This window comes from Chamaea fasciata, unplaced genomic scaffold (genome assembly GCF_029207755.1).
Source record: "Chamaea fasciata isolate MVZ Bird 193981 ecotype frontalis unplaced genomic scaffold, bChaFas1.0.hap1 SCAF_1, whole genome shotgun sequence".
NCBI lineage: Eukaryota > Metazoa > Chordata > Aves > Passeriformes > Sylviidae > Chamaea > Chamaea fasciata.
In genome coordinates, this window is record NW_027094086.1 from 21,972,541 (window position 1) to 21,993,746 (window position 21,206).

The 21,206-nt window shown below is 35.4% G+C and overlaps 1 protein-coding gene across 4 annotated transcripts in view; it reads right to left on the bottom strand.

Annotated features, from left to right (window-relative positions):
- Positions 1-21,206, bottom strand: part of VPS13B (vacuolar protein sorting 13 homolog B) — a 430,899-nt gene that overhangs the window by 202,363 nt on the left and 207,330 nt on the right. For all 4 annotated transcript variants that reach the window (XM_066178010.1, XM_066178000.1, XM_066177992.1 and 1 more), the window contains 2 exons: positions 14,241-14,368; positions 5,647-5,881 (listed from right to left, as the gene is read on the bottom strand). In XM_066178010.1, the coding sequence (XP_066034107.1) occupies positions 5,647-5,881; positions 14,241-14,368 (363 nt within the window). The remainder of the gene's footprint in view (positions 1-5,646; positions 5,882-14,240; positions 14,369-21,206) is intronic.

Sequence of the window (21,206 nt, forward strand, 5' to 3'; positions counted from 1 at the left end):
TACTACTATCCTAAACCCTTATTTTTAATTTTGTAGAACAACATCACTGATTTGTATTTGAAAATTTCCTAACTAAACTATTTCAACTGCTTTGATAGCTTGTTAAATTTATAAATACCACTTCCAGGTATTTGGCAGTTGACAGACCCAACCATTAGACAATTTTCAAAGTACTGGCATTTATCTTTTATCTGCTACTTGTAATAGCTTAGAAAGACTAATTTCCTACAGAATTTTTGAATTATTTTTCCAATGTGTAAGTAAATAAAATTTGGTATGTGGAAGCCCTATCTCTGGTACTTATTGATGCACTTTGCTTCTTTGCTAGAATTAATCACTAATGCTTACAATAAGATTTCCCATATGCATGACACAAAACATTGATAAATGTACTGCATTACTAATAATTGTTAAGTTTGCTCTCATTTTTATGAAGTACTTATCCTTACTTTTAAAAACAGATTGCAATTGTGGCATTTGTACACAATGTTGTGTATACAATGCTGACAGTTCTACAAAAGAGAAATTTTGTTTGTTTAAAATTAGTAATGGTAATAGGAGAGAGACCATGAAAGCTTTATCATGCATGTGCTCTGGGATCTATTCCCAGGCTTATCAGTAGTATCCCTTGGAATCCTTAAAAAGCAACCTGACTACTGTGTCTCCATTTCCCTTTCTGTACTCATGCTGCAGGGTCTTTACATGGATTTCTAAAGCCCTCAGTGTCATGGGACATGTAATGTTTAAAAACAAGATACTGCAGTCACTACATGATGGGTCCCTCGTACTTCCTCTCAGTCATGCAACAGGAAAATAGTTCAATGTCTGCATTATCCCAGCTTCTCAAATGTGAGAACTGATTTTACAAGCTATTCTCATAACAGGTAAATTAAATACAATAATTACTATTACAGACGGTGACAATGAATATAAGCTCAAATAAACCAAAATAAGATAGATTTACATTAGATAGAAAGAAGAAATTATTCACTATGAGAGTAGCAAGACACTGGAACAGGCTGCAAAGAGAAGCTATGGATGCCCCATCCCTGAAAGTGCTCACAGCCAGGTTGGAATGGGCTCTGAGCAACCCAGTCTAGTGAAAAGTGATCCTGCTTTTGGCAGCAGGATTAGAAAGAGATGATCTTTAAGATCACACAAAAATCCCTCTAGGAAACTGCACGCTATTTTAATGTCAAATACTTATCTTAAATAGAATAACTGAAAAAAAATTTCTGTAAATTTAAAGATGAACATTTTTTAAAATCCAGTGCAAGATGATAACTTGTAAGAAGGCCAACATACTGCTGCTCTACTTTAACATTCAAGTACTCTTTTCCGGTTGAAATCTATACGGCACTAATTTCCCATTTCTGTGCAAGTCACTTATTGACAGATTACTGAGTTTTGACATAGGTTACAAAATTCTGTGAAGATACATAATCTGTCTTTCTTCACAAACAAAAGCCATCTTTCAAATTTAAATATTTGGAATAGAGTGATTCACTGACTGTCAGTATATGGCTATCCACCTGAAAATGTGAATATGACTAGCAACAATATCAACAACAATTTTAAGATATTTTGAACACTGCTTTCTGAAAGTATTTTATTGTTTCTTACCCAAGATCTGTATCTTACTGTATCTGACATAAGGAAACATTTTTATGAAGATGAATTCATAAAATTTAGTGCTATGAACCTGAAGAGGACCATGATTATATCAATAATTAATTAACATTACTAAAAAATCAGTAACTAAAATAATTAAAAATGTAAACCTCCAAAACCAGAAGGATTTCATCAATACTAAAAATTTTCACTATTACTATAAAACAGTGCTTTAGCTATGCAAAAGTTCTCTTCATGTTTTCAACTTGTTTTCCTTTTATAAGAGTTTAGATTTTTGGAAGACCACTTAGCAGTCCTGAAATTCTGACCATAACAACATATGCTGTCCAACTGTATTTACCACATTTTAGCCTACCACTATAGGCTGGACCTTGGAGGTTATACAGATGAATTGTCAAATATTTCAAGTTAGATGCGCACAGAAAGTCACAACTCGCTCTAAGCACTTCTCTAAACACTTCAGTTTTGCTCAAATTGAGTTTCTAACTTTTTTCTACTTTTTTCTTAGTAACTATTTACATAAAGGGCAGCTACAAACATGACAGTGGTCTTCCTCTTCAGAGGGTGTCCAAACAGAGAAGACAAGGGGCAACAGGTACGAGCTGCACTGGGAGAGATTTCCTATTGATATAAGGGAGTTTTTACAGTAAGAACAGTCATAAACTGGGACAGCCTCCATAGGGATGTGCAGGCTTTTCAGGAGCAAACGAGCAGGGTGTTGGATAATGTCTTCTTGGGTCCCTCTGCCATGCAAGTTTGGACCAGGGACCACTCAAGGTCATTTCCAACCTGGCCTTTCAGGCTCTATGATTTTGTGGTTCTGCTTTAACATCTTCAATAAATACTACCTCACGGATCTCTGTCTGAATAATTTGCACTCTTAAGATAATACTTAATGCAATTCAACACTTTACTTAATTATATCTGTTATTCAACAGAAGTTCAAAGGAATATTTCATTCTTTAAATAGATAAATCAATTTATGGATTACTTAGTTATTTAGTATGACGGAGCTACATTATGTTTCTGAATAAAAGTGCTATGAAAGTACTTAAAATGTTCTTTTATGCATTCCTACAAACTAAAATTACCTCGGAGATGCAGCAAAACTCTGTAAACAAATGGAAAGACCTGATTGTGGGATAGTGTATAAGCTATTTTTCAGTATGTCGGCATCTTGAGGTCAGTAAGTATCTGAGTGGGCTGAAATATTCCCAAATGACAGTAGGAATATGTTCCTTTTTTGTTCTCTTTTTGTCTATCATGCAATAAGAAAAATGTATCAGTGAGCACACAGCTTTCTTAAAAGTAACAACACATCCTTGTGGAAAAGCCTTTTACTTATATCTTCTTTGTAAAAGAAGGAATGATCCAAAAAATGGTAACCAGGAAAAGCACAGTTGACTAAATATAATTTCTGAGAGGTGGTAGTATGTCTGAATGACAGACTGTCCCTGAAGTCTTGTTCAAAGACACAAGTAAATTAAGAGACTTTCACAATACAAGTCAATAGAAATTATTTACCTCTACAGGGGAAGAAACAAAGAAGGTGACCTTAAAGCTGTGAAAAACTTCAAAATAATCTCTTTAAGAGGGAGTCTTGGGATGGGAGAAGGCAATGGCTCCTCTCGAGAATCAAAAATATCAAGATTGTGAGAACTTCTGTTTGGCATTATTCCCAGAGCAGAAAGCCACACACAAATAAATTCCTTACCATAGGCTTTATCCCAACCAGGGGGATTCTTTTCTCTCACTAGGCTCTTTCCTTCAAATCTGGGTCTGACAAAACTCAAATGACTTCTTACTTTCATAAATGGTTTAAATTACATCATCAGTTTAAAACAAACAAAAGACTCCCATTAAATTTATCTTCTGTCACTATGATTAGCAAATAAGATCATTCCTACTGAAAGTTATTAGGAAAAAGACATACACCTCTCTCTCTATCTTTCGAACTTTTTTTTCTTTTCATTTAGCAGCATCTCTAATATGACTTTCAATACAAAAAACTACAATTTTATTTCTGTTGCCATGAGTTAAGGTAAAACAGAAAGGAGCAGAGTCCAATATAAGTGGCAGATCAAAGGGAGAAGAAACACAATGTTATAAATCCAAACAAATTTCAGATGGCAGGAGCAGTACTAGCTCTTGAATGTGATTTTGTCTTATTTCTTCATACCCTTTAAATGGTTTGTATTTCAGCAGTAAGTTTGCAGAAAACAGAATAATTGCCTCAGAAAATGCTGTCACAAAAGCAATGGAACAATTGCTGCATCTCCCTCTCTTCATCTTAGAATGAATACACAAAACAGCAAAAATTCTTTCTAAATAATATAGTTTGAGAAAACAATGAGTTAACTGTACACCAATGCCCTGGTTTTGTCTGGGATAGACCAAATTTTTTATAGTAGTTGGAATGGTGCTGTTCTAGATTTGTGCTCAAAACTGTGGATAATATGGGTATGTTCCAATTATTGCTGAACAGTCGTTAATGTGCTTCCTGCTTCTCACACTGCACCACCACCAAGTAAACTGGGAGCACACAAGGAGCTGGGAAGGGAGACCCCCTGGTCAGTTGACTCCAAATAACCAAAGAAACCAACCAAACAGAAAGGCTGGAACACCTGCCTACTGACAGGAAGTAGCAAATCAATTTGTTATTTTGCTTTGTGTGCACCTGCAGCTTTTACTTTATCTTTTAAGCTGTCTTTATCTCAACCCCTAAGCTTTCTCACTTTTGACCTCCTGATTCTCTTCTCCATTCCACCAGGCTGGAGGAGTGAGGGGCTGCATGCAGACAGAGCTGCTGGCTGCAGTTAAACCACAAATACTGGCATTTCCATGGAATCCAAAACTTGGTTGTGAGCCTAACTCTCATGGAAGTTATTAAAATAAACCTGGAACCCAAGGCTCGAGATGGCTCAGAATATTTGCCTCACCTATCTCCAGTACACAATTTTTCAGATATATATATATATGGAACAAGATTTTTACATCAGTATTTCTTCAGAACACTGCTGCAAGTCCATTTACTATTTATTATGTTCTCTATTAAAAAAACCCCAAAACACAATAAAAAATACTGAACATAAGCAACTTGTTTTCACTTGCTGAAAAAGGTCCTTTTTCAGCTTATCTCCTCCATTCATTTCTCGATCAGTTGCAGAACATTAAAAGCTGATTCTTCCCTCAAGCTGGTCTAAAATTCAAACCCCTATCAAATATTAGCTTTTCAAATAAGAACTACAGCACTTTTCCTCAACCTTTACAATTTTTTTCTTCAAATCTCTACAAAATGCTTGCTACAATTCCTGAGTCACAACACAGGACAATTGTTGTCTATCAGGATGGCCAATAAAGTCTCATTCTTTTTTTTTGACAGTTTGCTATACTTATGAATTTTATACTGAATCATAGAGTATCTCAAGTTGCGAGGGCCCCATAAGGATCACTGAGTGCAACTCCCTGCTCCTTGCAGGACTACCTAAGATTAAATCATATGACTAAAAGCATTGTACAGATGCATCCAGAACTCTGACAGGCTTAGTGCCACGATCACCTTCCTGTGAAGCTCCTTCCAGTGACCAACCACCCTCTCAGTGAAGAATGTTTAACTACTATCCAGTCTGAATGTTACATCCAAGGCCTTGGTGGGATGAGAAGTTTTTTTTAACTTGTCACCATTTTGTCTTGGAATTTCCAATTTACCCTCACTTCCTGTTGTGTCAAGATGAGGCTACAAAATAACTTGAATAACAAAACCAATGAAGGCAAAAAAAAAAATAGTTTCAAATATACGAAACATCACAGAACTAGCTCTTTGATGATGAGTTCCACACTGATTTCCACAGGGCCAACCTTGTAATCAGTATTCCTAGACATCAATAATACATAACAACATTCTGCTATAAAAGCAGTACCAAAACAGAAGTTTTCAAAATAAAATGAAGATAATTTTCATGACAGTTAGAAATGGAAACTAAAGAGTAAGGTTTTTTGAGTTTATCACATTACCTTCTTCCAGGATGGGTCTCAGCACAACAAATGGGATTTCTTGCAAAGGTTCCATGTGTTTGTGTCCAGCACTCATAATTTTTATCTGGGGCAAGCAGACAACAAGTGTGCCAGGCATACTGGCCTGCCCATGGTACCAGTTTCGCACAGTCCCAGGAATGTCACCTGACACAATAGTACTTGGAGAAGGCAGGCTGTCATTCGGAAGGAATACACAACAAGACTGCACTTCAAGCTGAAAAAACAAAGCAAAGAAAGATTCTCAGAAACAGATTATTTTCCCCCTCACTGTGGAGTATTCATAGTGGTACAAAATCTGAAGTAATTCATCCACCACAACTTACCGAAAATAGTCTTAACTTTTAGTTGAATTAAGAGAAAAGACGATGCAAAATGCTGGAAAATAATATATGCTCGTAAATTATGATTATGGGAGCGGAGAAAGAAGGATGTTTTTGCTGTGTAAATTCATCAGAAAGGTGTTGCCATGTGAAGTGAACATACATATATCTACATTTCAACAGCTTTTTACAAGTGCAATTGAGTCAGAAAATGTTCTGAATGAGAAAGCCCTCCACTTTTTGCCATTCATTAGCTTTTTTAGCAATAGCTAAATCTCTAGAACTAGCCAACATTTCACACGCTGTTACTTTCTATAAAGAACTGTTTTAGGGAAAATTCTGCCTTCACTTAATAAGCAACATAATGAGCATGTACAAAAAAAAAAAAGGCAATCATTAGAAAAACTATGAAAAAACCACAAACTTTAAGAGAAAAATTGACTACTTTTAAATAAATGGACAGGTGTATACATTAAGAGATGGTAATAAAGTTGACAAAGTTTATCCAGCTTTTATCCACTTTTCAATGCAAATCAGAAGCAGCACATATGGTTTCATAAGAAATAACATTTTTTTGCTTTTATTTTCAATATTGTTACCCTGGAACATGCCTGACTTTTTTGCCACCTTCTTAGGAGCTTCTAGAGAAGCTGAGCGAGCCCAACTCAACTCATCACAACTTGTTAACTCAGAGGTGATGTAAGCTGTGGACTGTTAGTCTTCCTTGACTCTTACAAATACCATTCTGGCACCTGGATACCAAAAGGCTCCAACAGCCTACACACTTGAATGCTTTGTTAAGCAAATACAAGCCATGATTCAGTTCATTTCTTCACATTGCTTGGAAAAGCCTAGCATACAAATTGTTGGACAAGATATTATTTGTAACTGTGATAAAAACATTTGTTTGCTGCAAAACTTACATAACACTCTTTCGATTTGACACCGTTAAAGACAGCACAGCTTAAAAGCAATAACCAAGATTTGTACTTCATACTCTCCCCTGAAGGGTATTAAGCCTTCAAGACCAGAACAGTGATTTCTAATAGAGCTGGAATTCCACAGCACTGTAAGTACTTTGCCAGCCTAGTGAGTACACAGATATTCATCTTTATTTCAGCATTTTTGTACCCTTTGCTTAGACAAACTGACAATAATTCACTGCAGAAAAATATAAGTAGAATTTTGAGAAAATAAATACATTGGTTCATGAAGTCTGTGTTTGTTTCTGGATTTAGAACTGTTTGAGTTGTAAAATGAAGCTAATTACATCTTTGATAAGTAGTTTATTGATCCAAGGTTGCAGAGTGTACTTTATTTATACTGAATGAAAAGCTAGGGTGTATTGTTACAGATGTAACAGATTGGGATTTTTTTTAATGGCAAATCAGTCTTTGTGTCAATTTGCAAAGATTTCACAGTGACACATTACAGCGTTTTTCTGGTCTATTAGTAATAGGTTCCAGGTCAAGCCATTGTGGGATAATGACAGAGATGACAAAAGAACTTATGATCAGTATAACTATTGTTTTATCCATGTATTTGCTGAGTAAACAGTTCATAAAAAATCACCCATTCTTCATACACACACACACATATACACACATCTATGACGATTAACATCAAATGCTGCCTGGATATACAAACCATGTGGTAATAATAATCCAAGAATTCCACCAACTTGAAGAGAATACTATACTTCATCACATTACCAGCAGCAGGATCTATAGGACATGTTTTACAAAGCACTCTCAAGAAGAGGTCTCAGTACTCTGGTAGAGTTTTTGCACTTCATTTACAGTTCAGTACAGCTTTGTACTGAAGAAAAGTTCTTCCGATCACATTTGGTTTATTTTACTTTGCTGTATCAAGAATACTGAATTAGAATCACAACAGTTTCACCCCTTTAAATTGCTGATGGAAATTCCCTTTTTACACAAGCAGCTCTTTGTTATTCATTTTCAAACCACTGAATGGGAGCCGGACCACGAATTTTGGTGGGCTTTAAATGGTAGCATCAGGCCTCCATATGTGTGATGGATACACTCAGTCCCCTTAACCAGAGCAGCAGCAGCTCAGTACAAGTTCCAAATGAGGTAAAGGCCTGAGCTGTAGCTAGGTCAAGAACTCCAGTAAACCCACAAAGAGCAGACTGACCCAACGAGCATCATGCCTGATCATGTGAATAACACGTGAATGTGTTTTTTCCAAGACTCAGTTATCAAGGAGCAAAGAAAGCTGTGGGTACATGAAGTCTCTCGCACACCCTTCCCATTGCATGCAACAATCTCAAGGTTGTTCTGAGAGGCAGAGAGGCCTTTCTACTAACAACAGTTCTCAGGATGAGTTCAATTCAAGCTTTCCCTAAATTGCAACTGGGATGCCCCCCAGTGTTTGGGATTCCTATCTGAGACTGAGTGTTCCATCTATAACACACGACAGAGAGATCCCTTAACTGCAATAGATCCTCAGTAAGCTTCTGATAGCATTCTAAATTAATACTAATGAAATCCATGTAGGTGATTCCTTTAGACACACTGTTGTCGAAGTCTGAGACTAAGATTGAACCTGAGCTCCAAGAGGAGTTTAGAAAGCAAGGGGATCTACTCTGAACCTCACGACTCAATGGAAGGACTTCCTTACTCTTTGTATTTCTTCTCTTAGATGTAAACTGTTGTCTAGATCAGATCCAGCTGCACCTAAGCCACATCAGAGATCTGGCAAGAAAAGAGGTCCGGTCTGGATTTCCCAGCTCAGTGTTTGGGTTACCTAACCCTTTTCCATCTTTGGCCTCCATGTGAATATAGCCAGATTTATTTCAATTCTATTTTCCCTTGTACGTTTCAACCATGTAGTAAATGATAGAGTGAACCTTGCTATTGAACTTTGCCTTCAAGTTACACCTTTATGAATTCATATTGAAATCACCTTTGCTAATGCCTTTGATGGTGACTATTAAGTTACTCTAAATCTTGACAAATCGGTGCAGTCAGCAGGATCCTAAATCTGGATTCGCTAAAAATTGACAACATGTAATACTACAGAATTGCTTACAGATATGGTTGGCTTACCTGTGTTTCATTTAGAAGTTTTATATGATTACCAAATTTTGCAAAACATTACTGCAAGATTTCAATGGCTAACACAATGAATGTATGGCAAAAGTCCACATTTTAAAGCAATGCAAATACTATGTAATGACTATAATCACACAAGAAATTACCAACTTGAATGCAGAAGGGTCCAGTAAGTGTAAAACTGAGTTGCACCTGCTGAACTTCTCGGAGGCAGATTCACAACTATCAGCTTCAATGGATTTTGTGTACATTTAACACACAGAATCAGGAAATTTGCCTACTCACAAGTTCCAGTGAAGAAATGGAAGAGTGCACCTAAAATTATATGGAATTATATGCTGGGTAAAAGTGAGAATGTGCACTACAGATTGCTTCACCTATCGGAAAGTGTTTCAAGATATATGTAATCCAAATTCTTAAAATTAAACTACATCAATAGCATATATTAAAGCTATCATATAAATCTTTTTACACTTTTTAAATAACTGTTAAACTGTGTGCCTAAAATTGTGAATTTAATGTAAGATGTGACTGATTTATGTAACTGAATATAAATCTGCAGCAGTAAATCTTGCATTAATGTAAGGATCTGACAATCCAAGGGAAAGAAAATGAAGTAATCTGCCAGTAAGAAGTCCTCAAGCTGGGGGTCAGATCCTGTTCATGGAAACCATCTGGTTGGGACCCTCCAAGCCACACCAAACACAAATGATCTTTTAAAAAAATATCCTATTCATTAATGCTTCGCAGCTGCACTGAGTGTTACTTCATTTTTCCATGGCAACATCCTTTCTGTTTCAAGGATCTGATTTCAGTTTTGGTAGCAACATGTTCGTTTGCCAATACTGAACACATTCATGTGTTAAAGAGAACGAATTATTACATTCTTGAAACAGGATCACCCCCTATTTTCATTTCTATTATGTCAAGGCCTATACATGCTAAATAATGTATGCTAATGATAAACCAATGAAGCAAGCAGTATTTTCCCTTCTACTTCTAAAACATTAAGTAAAACATAACTCTACGCTCTACACTTTTACAAACATACAAGCCTCAAAATGTCCAATGACTCTTGTATAAAAAGGAAAGTAGTAAGTTACTGGAGTATTTTTAATTCTTATTTTATAAAAAGGAATGTTGTTCACTAGAGAGAAGAGTGAAATAAATACTCCCAAAACATTAGGTCTTCCTAACTGAGAGGGGTGGGTTGGAGGGAAGAAACCAAAGCAAGTGACTCCCCAAAACTGCAGTGAAGAGGGACAAGTTGTTCAAGTCTTTACAGCCTTTCATGATAGTGATAACATAAGAAGATTCCTTTTCATAACCCACAATTTACAGCTACATAAATCAATTAGAAGCAGTTAAGATTTTCTACAAGGTGACACTTGCGTAAGGGTGTCTCTCCAGGGAAGTTGCCTCTCTCTGAATTAGTCATCAACCCTCAAATGCTCTCAGCAGAAAGGTAATGTGTTTTTCTGGGTACAGAATATTATCTTGCAATGACTCCCCAGGTTGCAAAGAACCACTGCTTAAATATCTCATGCGCAGGTTCTGGTGCACTCAGTATTATAATACCGTAGCCCTGCCTCCAACATCCAAATTCATTCTACCATTTAGACCACCTGCAGCTGAGGCAGACATGCAGTGTTTGCTACCACTTTAAAAGGCAGAACAGAAATTCTTGTTTTGAAGGTAGACAAAAGTAAAAATTTTATAAATGGAAAGCAGAACACATAAGTAAAAGAACTTAAGAGGGCAGGCTACCTTTACATAAAAATGACCATTATAAGGATCAGATACATTTTCTTTGATCACTTAAAACACAGTGTCATTGTGCTTCATAGTATTCCTGTTCTTTCCTAAAGAAGATTTTAAGCCTTCTAAAAAGGTTTTATTTAGTTACCGAAAACACTAATTTTTTGTTGATTTGTGGTAAATAACCAACTTAAGAAATAATCCTATCTCATAATTGCCAAATAACTGCGGAGAGTTGCAACTGCTAAATTCCAAGTTACAGAATCTCTTCCTGACCCCTGGATAATGGGACAGTTCAAAGAACAGGAACTCTTATCAAATCTGTCCTTCCCTTTCTTGCCTTTCAATGTTTCACTTGGTCAAAGACTTTTACAAGTTATATGTGTTAAAGAAAAAAAAAATTTTCAGTAGTTTCAGGAAAAGGATTCATTTTTTCAAATAAATTCAGAGATATTTAAAGGCATGAGGCATACCTAAGTTTTATATGTAACAATTACATTCCCATGTAGTTGGCACTTGTCGCAACATTACTCTTTAATTAATTTACTTTAAATACAGATCCTTCATTGTTTTCAATGGAATTCAGCATTAACAGCCAATTAAAAATAATTGTGTTTATACTGCTTCACAATTTTAGCAATTATTAGTATGAAGAACATGTGAAAAACGAGTATTACCCTCCTACACACTGTAACTGCCAAAAAGACTTCAAGGCTGCATATAAAATCCTACAACAACTAAATAATAAACCAACCTTTTATAATTAAATATGAAAGTATTTTCACTTAAATACTAATAGGTTACCACAACTCCAATGCATAAAACCTTCATGCAATATTCTATCAGAAGCAAGCCAGGGCTAGGGCTAAGCAAGTACCAGTTTTGGATCCAAAATAAACTTTCCAGTTACTTTGGTTCCAAACACATTTACTTACACTAAGTTCCACTAAAAGAATAATCCTTTGATGATTTTAAGTTATAAAGTTCAGTTTTATCTGATGACAACTACAGACTTTTCAGTTCTACAATCATGTAACTAAAAGACCCAGGAACATGAAAATTAGCTTTAGAAAAAAGCCAGAGTCTAAATGCTCCAGCATTTAACTCAGCAAATTATTCTAGAAATTTCCCTTTTTCATGCCAAATAATAATACAGAAAATCTGTATGAACATATTATTTAAATATAGTTATATATATTTAATAAAATGCACATTAAGTATAATAAAATAAATAAAATGTACTTGAATTGCAATACAGAGTCATGATACTCATTTTCTTATCCTCTATACATTGTCTTGCACAAATTTCCCATTTGGGCTGCTATTGAAAGAAACAAGCTATATATATGGCACTTGTGTCTTAAAAACCATAATAAATAAATAAATTAAACTTAGGGACCACTAATAATTATAAAAAGAACAGCAAACATATCTATAAATCCTTCATACTTCACAAGGAATAACTATTGCACATCTGTGTGGAAGCACATTCTTGAACTTTCCTGCAGTGCTTCCCTGGAGTCCGTTGAAATGTTTCTCTGATAACATGTAGTAAACTTTTGGGAAGATACTAGCAAATACCTTATGAAGTACAGTTAAGCATGAGGATGAAACGAAGTGTATAACCTACGGTATGAATTCATTGGAGTGTTTAATTTTAGCAAAGATAAAAAAACTAACAATATCGTTTCACAGTCATAATGATGAAAAGAGAAAGCATGAATACCAAAAAAGAAACAACCCATAAAAAGCAAATAAATCTAGAACCTCAAGCACCAGAAAAAGCACCCAATACAAAAAATCCTCTGCCAATGTGAGCTCTATTCTGTATGTTAAGTCAGCGCAGAAAGGTATTTAGGGATTACTCTTTGAGACAACCCCTGCCTACCATTGTCATCAGTTTTCATCTCCACAGAAAGAAAAAGTACCTTTTTTACCTGTCTATTAATACACAAACTTCATGGTTGGTATTTTATTCATTCCTCAAAACAAATTCAATTTGCTGGTTGCTCAGAAAAAAGCATACCATGAAAAATGCATGAGCAGAGAATCATAGCACTGATTCAGCCATCCCCCCACATAAAGAACCCAGTTCTTCTTCGTTGTCATTATTATACTATTACTTTTATTATGTCTCCAACTGTAAGCTGCATTTATACCAGGAGTCTCACTGTACTAAGTACCACCCAGACACATAACAAAAATACACTGCTTCCTTCAAACAGATTACGAAGTCTCTCTCTTATCTAGACATTTTAATCTACAGTGGAGAGAACATAAAGAAAGGAAAACAAGCAAAATACTCATGAAACAATGATGAAAGAGAAGGCTGAAAACTAAAACAGATTTAATGGAAAGCATCTTCTCAACTTCACTATGTTCTGCAATCAGGTGAAAAGTCTCGAGTTTTTGCTCAGGCAAAATCCGAACTTTTGAACATTCTAAAACTGTGAATTTTAAGTAGTTCTTACATGAAAGAGGAGTGACGCATGAAAGAGGAGTGACACAGAAACATATTCTGAGATGGGCCTGTATATTATTAAAGATATTTCTTGATAGGAAGAAGGAACAAGCATTCAACAATTACTTTCTGTAACAATGACAAAAAAAATTGCCAAAAGTTGTAATTAAGACTTTTTTTGGCAGTTTTTTTGAGATTTTTTTTTTAATTTAAAAAAATTGCTACTATATCCTGGTGTACCATAAAATACTGATCCAATAGAATGAATGTATGGTTCAAGAGGCACAGGTTATAATAATTCTAAATTAGAATAATTTCTCAATAAGCACTTGATAAGTACTGGGAACAATGTAGTCCTAACTCTAGCACTTCTAAGCCAACTAATGTTTGTTCATGCAATCTCAACATTGGACTCCTAATGTGGCACCTATATTGCTACACAAAAACTCTGGTTTTACTGATCAGCAGGTACAATCTAGAGCAGTATAAACCAGCAGCCATCTACTTGACCTGCATGAAAAAGTAGGTGAGTAAGCTGCTGAGCCTTCACTGTGTAACAACAGCAACTGTGTCATACAGCTCAGGAAAGTATTTATCATACACACTTTCCACAAATAGTTTAAGAGAAAAAAGCATTCTGCAGATCTAAAGGCAATGTTTATAATACAAAGAACTGTGACAAGCAATTTTTATTAATATAATTTTTGAAGGATCTTCCCCTTCAAATACAAAACAGTACTTCGAAACCTAATATTTTAAAACCAAATTATTCTTTGCTTAATTTACCCAAAATCTTGCTTCATTTTTTATTCTCTCAGACTTTGAAACTACTGAAATAAGACAATAAAACTTGGGAGCTCCTTTAAAACCCCTCTAATAAAAAAGCACTAGCATGCATAAAAAGTATCATAAAGTGTGGAAACACATAGGGTTTTTTTAACTTCCTTTTCATCTTACCTGAAGTGTAAGGCACTTAACTGCATTCCACACTATTCCAATAAATTCTTTCATTCTTTCTTCTGGACTTCTGCAGCTTTCAGATGAGTTCAGCACGGTTTTCACAGGGAGTGACAAAGGACGAGACTCTAACACAAACAAAAAAAGTCAGATACAAAAATAATATCTAAGTAAATAATATACTTACTGATAGCAAGGAAAAACAATTTACATTCTGAAAGAGTCTTTCATTCACTGTGTATATCTCACTATGCATATCATAATAATGTCTCTGTATTAGTTTTAAACTTGTCAATACAACTGCACCAGTTAATTCTTGTGAGAAATACAACACAATAAAATCAAATGTTCCAACTTTTTCAACATGAACTGTTAAGAAAATATTATGAAGAATGTTTGACTTAAACAAATTAAGACAGTTTTCAAAGTGCGATAACCTATTTGACGATGCAGTTGAAATCCAAGAGGTTTTCACATACATTGCTGCCAGTGTCACCTTTCTAAAATTGTAAGAAATGACAGACCATATTAAATAACAGCTTTAATTTGTTTTCTTTGAAAAATTCCCTTAAAAATTTTGAGTATGCTTCCAAAAAGGCATAAAATTTAAACTATTTTTTTACTTTTGTCAATTTTTAAGGTAATAAAGTATGAAATATTTCAGCAAAATTCAATGTTTTCTAATAAAAAGAGACATTTCCTTAAACTGTTAGTTATTTAATAACATTAAAAGATTTTAGAAACATTAAATTAAATATAAGCACACTAGAACTTCAAAACAGGACGGTGAGTGGCGCATAGTTCCTTCTGATTTGTTTTACAGAATATCCTCCTTGTGTTTTGGGATACCCACAGAACTACTCTTAGCTTATTTAACAAACTAGTTTTGGTCTACACGTTGTTGAGCTGACAAAAACTGCAGGAATAAATTATGAAGGCTTCATGACTTAAATTTACACTAAATTGAAAATCAGTGTGTGACAATTTATATCTACCAATTTTACAGCTAGGAGAAATCTGTGGCATGAAAATTACAGAAAAATCCTTAAGACAAAATTATGCTTTCAATTGAACTATGGAAAGCAAAAATATATGGCCCTTGATATACATCACTGGTTCTTCATTAATGTAATGAAACATGCAAAGATTTAGGATTGAAACATCTAAGTGGTGAACTTCTGCCATGAGAATGCAATGTTAATGTCACTAGCTTGGTTAATTTGTGATATTTTCCCCATCAAGGCTAGAGCTCAATAACATTATCAGAAAAAGTCCCTCAACAAAGAGCATTTTTAATAATCTTAAAGAGAAATGTTCACTTCATTAAACGGATGGAGAATCCAAAGATTCAGAAAGAGAGGTGGTCAAAAGAGTGAAAGAGGATTTTTATGGCTGCAGCGTAATTAGTCCTCTCAGAGATTCCTGGCTCCAATTATGGATATGTTAGAAGGATATGGAATGAAAACTGGATCGTGAGAGTGCAAAAAAGCGTGACATTTCAGGATTGTTTGTTGTCAGCTGTTCTGGAGAGAGAAACATGTAAATTGTCCATCTGGAGAAGCAGCGTGCAATAGCTGTTTTATAACGTCTCACATGGACAGCTTTATGCCATGAAGTATGTCTTCCATCCACATTACAAATAGATTAAGTTAAAACAAAGAGATTAGTCTAGGAATAGCTGTTCTCCTTTAACTTATTACCCCATCTCAATTCACACCATCTTCTATGCAGTCTTCTGCATAGTCAGGCCCAACACTACAGGGTAAGAATCAGGAACAGCTCAAGTACCAAGAAATATTAAAATAGGAGTCATTGAAGCACAGAACTCTAGAACACAGTGTGGGTAAGGGTCAGAATGGCACACAAAGTCACTGGGAGACTCCAGGGATTTCACAGGTGGGATCCTTCAGTTCAGGATGAGTAGATAAACACAATGTAAACCTACAATGCATTCAGCGGGGACTATCAACATCCTACATCACTTAACAAGTGCCTCCCTCACGAGTGGGATTTAAAGCTAGGTTTTGCTCTAATCTCCCATATTTTATTTGCAGGGAAACAAACAGTGCTAATTCTCTCTCAACTAGCAGAATAGCTAGAAACAACAATCTGTGAATTAAAAATAAAACTAACTGACTGATGTTTCTCCTGTTTTTCTTCATGTACATCTAATTAAAATTTGCAAAATTCCAGGAATATCCACGATAAAAACCAGCTTCACTATGACCCTTCAGGTTGAACAAAGAGATCAAAAAATGAAAGTTGCAAAACCCAACAGACATTAAGGAACCATTCAACCATAAACCATGAAAAATAGGAAAGGAATACAAAGTATATTGGAATAGAAAGAAGAAACAAGCAAAGAAGTAACTCCTGAAGAGAAAGGAAGAAAGCAGTACTTTTTTTCTTTTTTTTTTTTTTTCCCTGTACTGTAAATCCCAGAATTTTGCCTGAAGGGATGCTGGAAAAGAAGTGTCTTCACTCCCTATCAGGCAGGGAGATCAGGAGATGACACTTGCTCAAACACTGTCAGGTGTGGCCACCATGTGTGTTTGGCTTGTCTTCTACAGTAGGCATGTACACTGGATCAGCCTCACCTGACTCACTACGAAGGTAATTCCCTGAAATAATTATGCTACTTAGCTACTACTGAACTGAAAACGTTGAAACATTTCCTGGCAATGTAATCAGTCTTGTGTTCAACCCAGGTGCCAGTCAGCAATAGCTAGATAGAAAATATTATTTGTATGAAACGCTTCCAAATTGATGAGGGAAAAAGAAACCAAAACACCTGAGTGGGGAGTGCTTCAGGTTGTACCAGTTGAACTTAAAAAAAAAAACAAAACAGTGTTGAGGAACATAAAATGCTCCTACTCTTGTCTTTTAGTCCCTTATTGTTTAATTGGTGCTTTTGCAAACATATATACCACATCAATCACACATAAGCTGCCGTACTTACCAATTTCAGAACACATTGGTAATGATCAGACTTTTTTTTTTTAAAAAAAAAGGACTCATTGAAGAAGCAGTTTTCATAACTCATTTCACAATTTCTGGTTAAAGTACAGGGGGAGGGGAGTTCCAAGTTTTGCAAAATCAATCATTAAAGTAGTCACTTTGTAGGAGATGCCACCAAGCAACACTTACAGATATAAATTCCAGTTAAAATTGTCTTTCTTACATAGATAAATATCTCCTTCTTTGTGTTTTTTAGCCTACTGGCAATGAGTTTTTTTAGAACTTTGATCCAGAAAATAAGTAAGTTGTGAAAATAAAAAGAACTTTGTGAAAATGACACTATTCTGTACTATTAATATTCAGTGACTTTAGAAATACAAAAGGGAAAAGAAAACTTCTGAGGTGTGATTTGGGACAAATAGACATTTCCTCAAATAATTCAGTGCAGAAAAAAAACACATATCAGAGACTTCCATGACTGGGCTGAAGAAAAAATTTGTAGGCACTGATGGCCTCATGCTTTCCTCTCTCCTTACAGCTAGCAGTTAAACTGAAGGGAGCTCCCTTATTTCTGATTTCAGTGTGGCCCAGACCTACCAGGTCTCAATCTCTCTGGCACAAGATGGACTCATTTTTCCTGTCCCACTGTGTGCCTCAGACCCCTCACGCACTAAGAGGGCAGCAGCTTCCTTCTGGCTGGAAAAGGTTATCGTGCTGCAGGCAAATCCACCCTTTGACTGCTGCCCAAAAGCTCAGAGTGCTCCTCCCTCAGGACAAGCCCACAGCCCGGCAGGCAGGCAGCAGGACTCTCTCTTCCATCACGTCTCATGACCCCACTCAGAACGTGTCTGTCCCATGACCTCAACAGGCTGGGTAAGCTTTCCTTCCACCATCACATCATCGGTCATACAGCTTCTCACACACCAGAAGGGAGCTAAGCTGAGGAAAATGCTGTTAGAGACTGACCACAGTTACCAAGAGGCCGTGACAGCAAAACACACTGAAGGAAAAAAGCAATCAGAGGAAAGTGTTGTCCGACCACATCGCTCTTTTTCTAGGAAGATTTTTCCTCTACTAAAATTGGAAGCGGTCGCATGGAGTCAAAGTACTCATTGGGATTTCTTTAACAGGTATTCAGTTTCTTGAGTTAAATGTGTCTTGCCATTAAAAAATACACCCAAAAATACTAAGGTGTTTGCAACAAATGCAACACTAAGGAACTAATCAAGGGGTCTAAAGGATTAGAAATGAGATCAAAATGCTGTGGAGGAGAAAATTCAAACTTTAAACAACCCCCTAAAAGTCAAAATGGCCTACATATATATATACACACACACACACACACACATATATATATTTAACAGAAGATGAATTGTTTCCTTAATATGTAAGAAATCCCTAAAAATACCCTCTAATTAAACCCCAAACAGCCACCACCTTCTAAAAACCTGCAATTTTCTGTAAATCAGCAAATTTCTGGTTTTGAGTATAATACTATATAGAAGTAAAAAATTCAGTCAAACTTATTACCTAAAAGCTTGTTTGCCCGTAGGTTTGCCTTCCAATTTTCCTCACAAGTCTTATATTTTTATACTTGCAACACAACAGAACTTAGCATGTGTTTATAAAGGTATTTGAAGGCATTAAAAATCATCCACACTTTTGCGTAAGTATGTATGACAGCCAAGGAAATTGTGTTCCCAGTATAATACACAACCATTAAACAATTTTATTCTGTGATTTAATATTAAAACATTTTACAAATACAAAGAACTGCAAAAGCACAAAGGAGTTATTTTTAAAATACTTCCTTCCTACCTTAATGCACTATTTTTCCCACTATTCAATTTCAAAGTTAATCAAAGCAGCAGCTCACTGAAACCATGCAGAGAAGCTCAAAAATGCATTTATCAATATTTTCTGAACCGTTACTACCCTTCAGAAGTCTTTCACTAACATTCGCATTTTATTTTTGAGGTGTCATAGGACAAGTTCTTCCCTACACTCCCATTCCTGGATGAATGATACTTGAATTACTAATTTTCTAAGAACAGACTATGTTAATTACTTTTTGAAGTTTACACTCTCTGTCAGAATGTTAGAGAATAAAAGCATTATTTAAATGACCAGGAAGTTCTTTTAAGCTTATAAAAATACGTGATATTTTGCAAGCATACTGAATAGTCTTGGCATAAATAATTTCTTTACTGGGCTTTGAGCATTTTTGCATTCTACTTTATTAACAGTGCAGATAATACATTACTTTCATCAAGATAACAACTGAACGACAGAGTCCCTGACAACTCCTGAGGGTGAGTCCCTGATATGCAGGGAAATGGCAGCACAGAGGTGTAGTGACTAAATCTGTGTGCTCACCCAATGAGTTAACAGCAGAGTAAGTGTTAAAAAACACAGAGGCTTTTAACATATGTCAATAAACAAAGACAAATGTGATATTAATGTTGTGCAACAAGAAAGGATCTTTCTGTGTGAAAGTGTGTGTTGGCCAGGGAATGCCTATGGTCAGCACTTTCTCCCACGAAATTCCTAATGATTGCTGCACTACTTCTGGCAAAAAATACTTATTTAGTTCTGGGAACAAAAATAAAAGAGGACTGACGCTTTTGTACAAATCAAAACCAGCCATTCAGAGGCCAAACTGAGCTACTAGGTTAGTAATTACAAAAATGTGATGTTCGTGTTTTCATATCTAAAATCCATGCCTGAATTTATCTTAGTATCACTTAACCATTCCAAATTCAATTTATACCATGAAGTAAGAATTTCAGCTTTTGGATCTGCAGTAAGTTCTGATAAATGTGGAATTCTGACTAGTACCCTACCTTTTTAAAAATACACAGGAAGTTCTTTAGTGTCCTAAATATAATCTAAAAATAAACAACCACTTTTTCTCTGTCAACACTGAATTTGTTCATACAGAAATAATGTCTGATATACTACATTGGCTTGGAGTTACTAATGTTTCTGAAATCCACACAGTGAACTCAAGAAATCATGCCACCCTATCAAAAATGTTAAACATTTTACTAGCTGACAAAACTCAGAAAAATTCATTTTTGGTATAGATATGTGACTGTCCAGACATTTAAAACTTTCTATAAATCACCTGTGCCTGGACACCTTCCTTTTAAATAATCCAAGAACTAAAGCCCATTTATAAAAATTTTAGTATTTTCAGGCACCCTAGGTAAATGTGCATCAGATTTAAATTCCTGATTTTTTTATTCCTTCAAGTATTTTACTTAGCCTATTTAGCATCTATTTAGATTCATTCTTCTTACCAAATTAATCATCAGTCATACATTTCATAGTAGGCATGAATAAACGATAATCACTCAGTTCATTGAGCAGAAATAGTGACCTACTAATTCAAATACTTCAGATAATCCATTGATTTCTCACCAGCCAGACTTCTCTCACATTTGCCAGGGTTTTGCATTCCAACAGCTCATTTTAGCAGGAATCTAACTACGCATTCTAGTCAGACTTTAACAATAATCAGTAACTGCATTCAGTTTTGCTAAGTACAAGTCCTATTCTACTACGCTGGAACTTTTCAATAAAATCTTTATTAACTTAAAATAAAACTCCAGATAAAAATATCAGTTTGTCTAGCATCAGCTGCTCCAAATAAAACAGAGATGTGTCTAAATTTAAAGCCTTGTCCTTTCTTCAGTTTTATGCCTAAGTATTTAATAGTAGTTTGGAAATATCTCATGGACACTTCGAAGGAATTTTAGGAATTCCTTCAGTCAAGCTTTCAAAATTGAATTACTAACACTTCCCATAAACCCCAAGAAATTCCAGTTATAGTCAACATCTAACAAGCAATTCAAGTTTTATTGTATCTACACTATATCAAATGTTAAGAAGAGATTGAAAAGAAACATGGGGATCTTTCTTTGCCTAGTTTCCTATGGAAAGAAGGCTTATGCAATCCCATAAGCCCTGCATATGCACGCAATTCATTTGCTTGTCTTGTAGCTC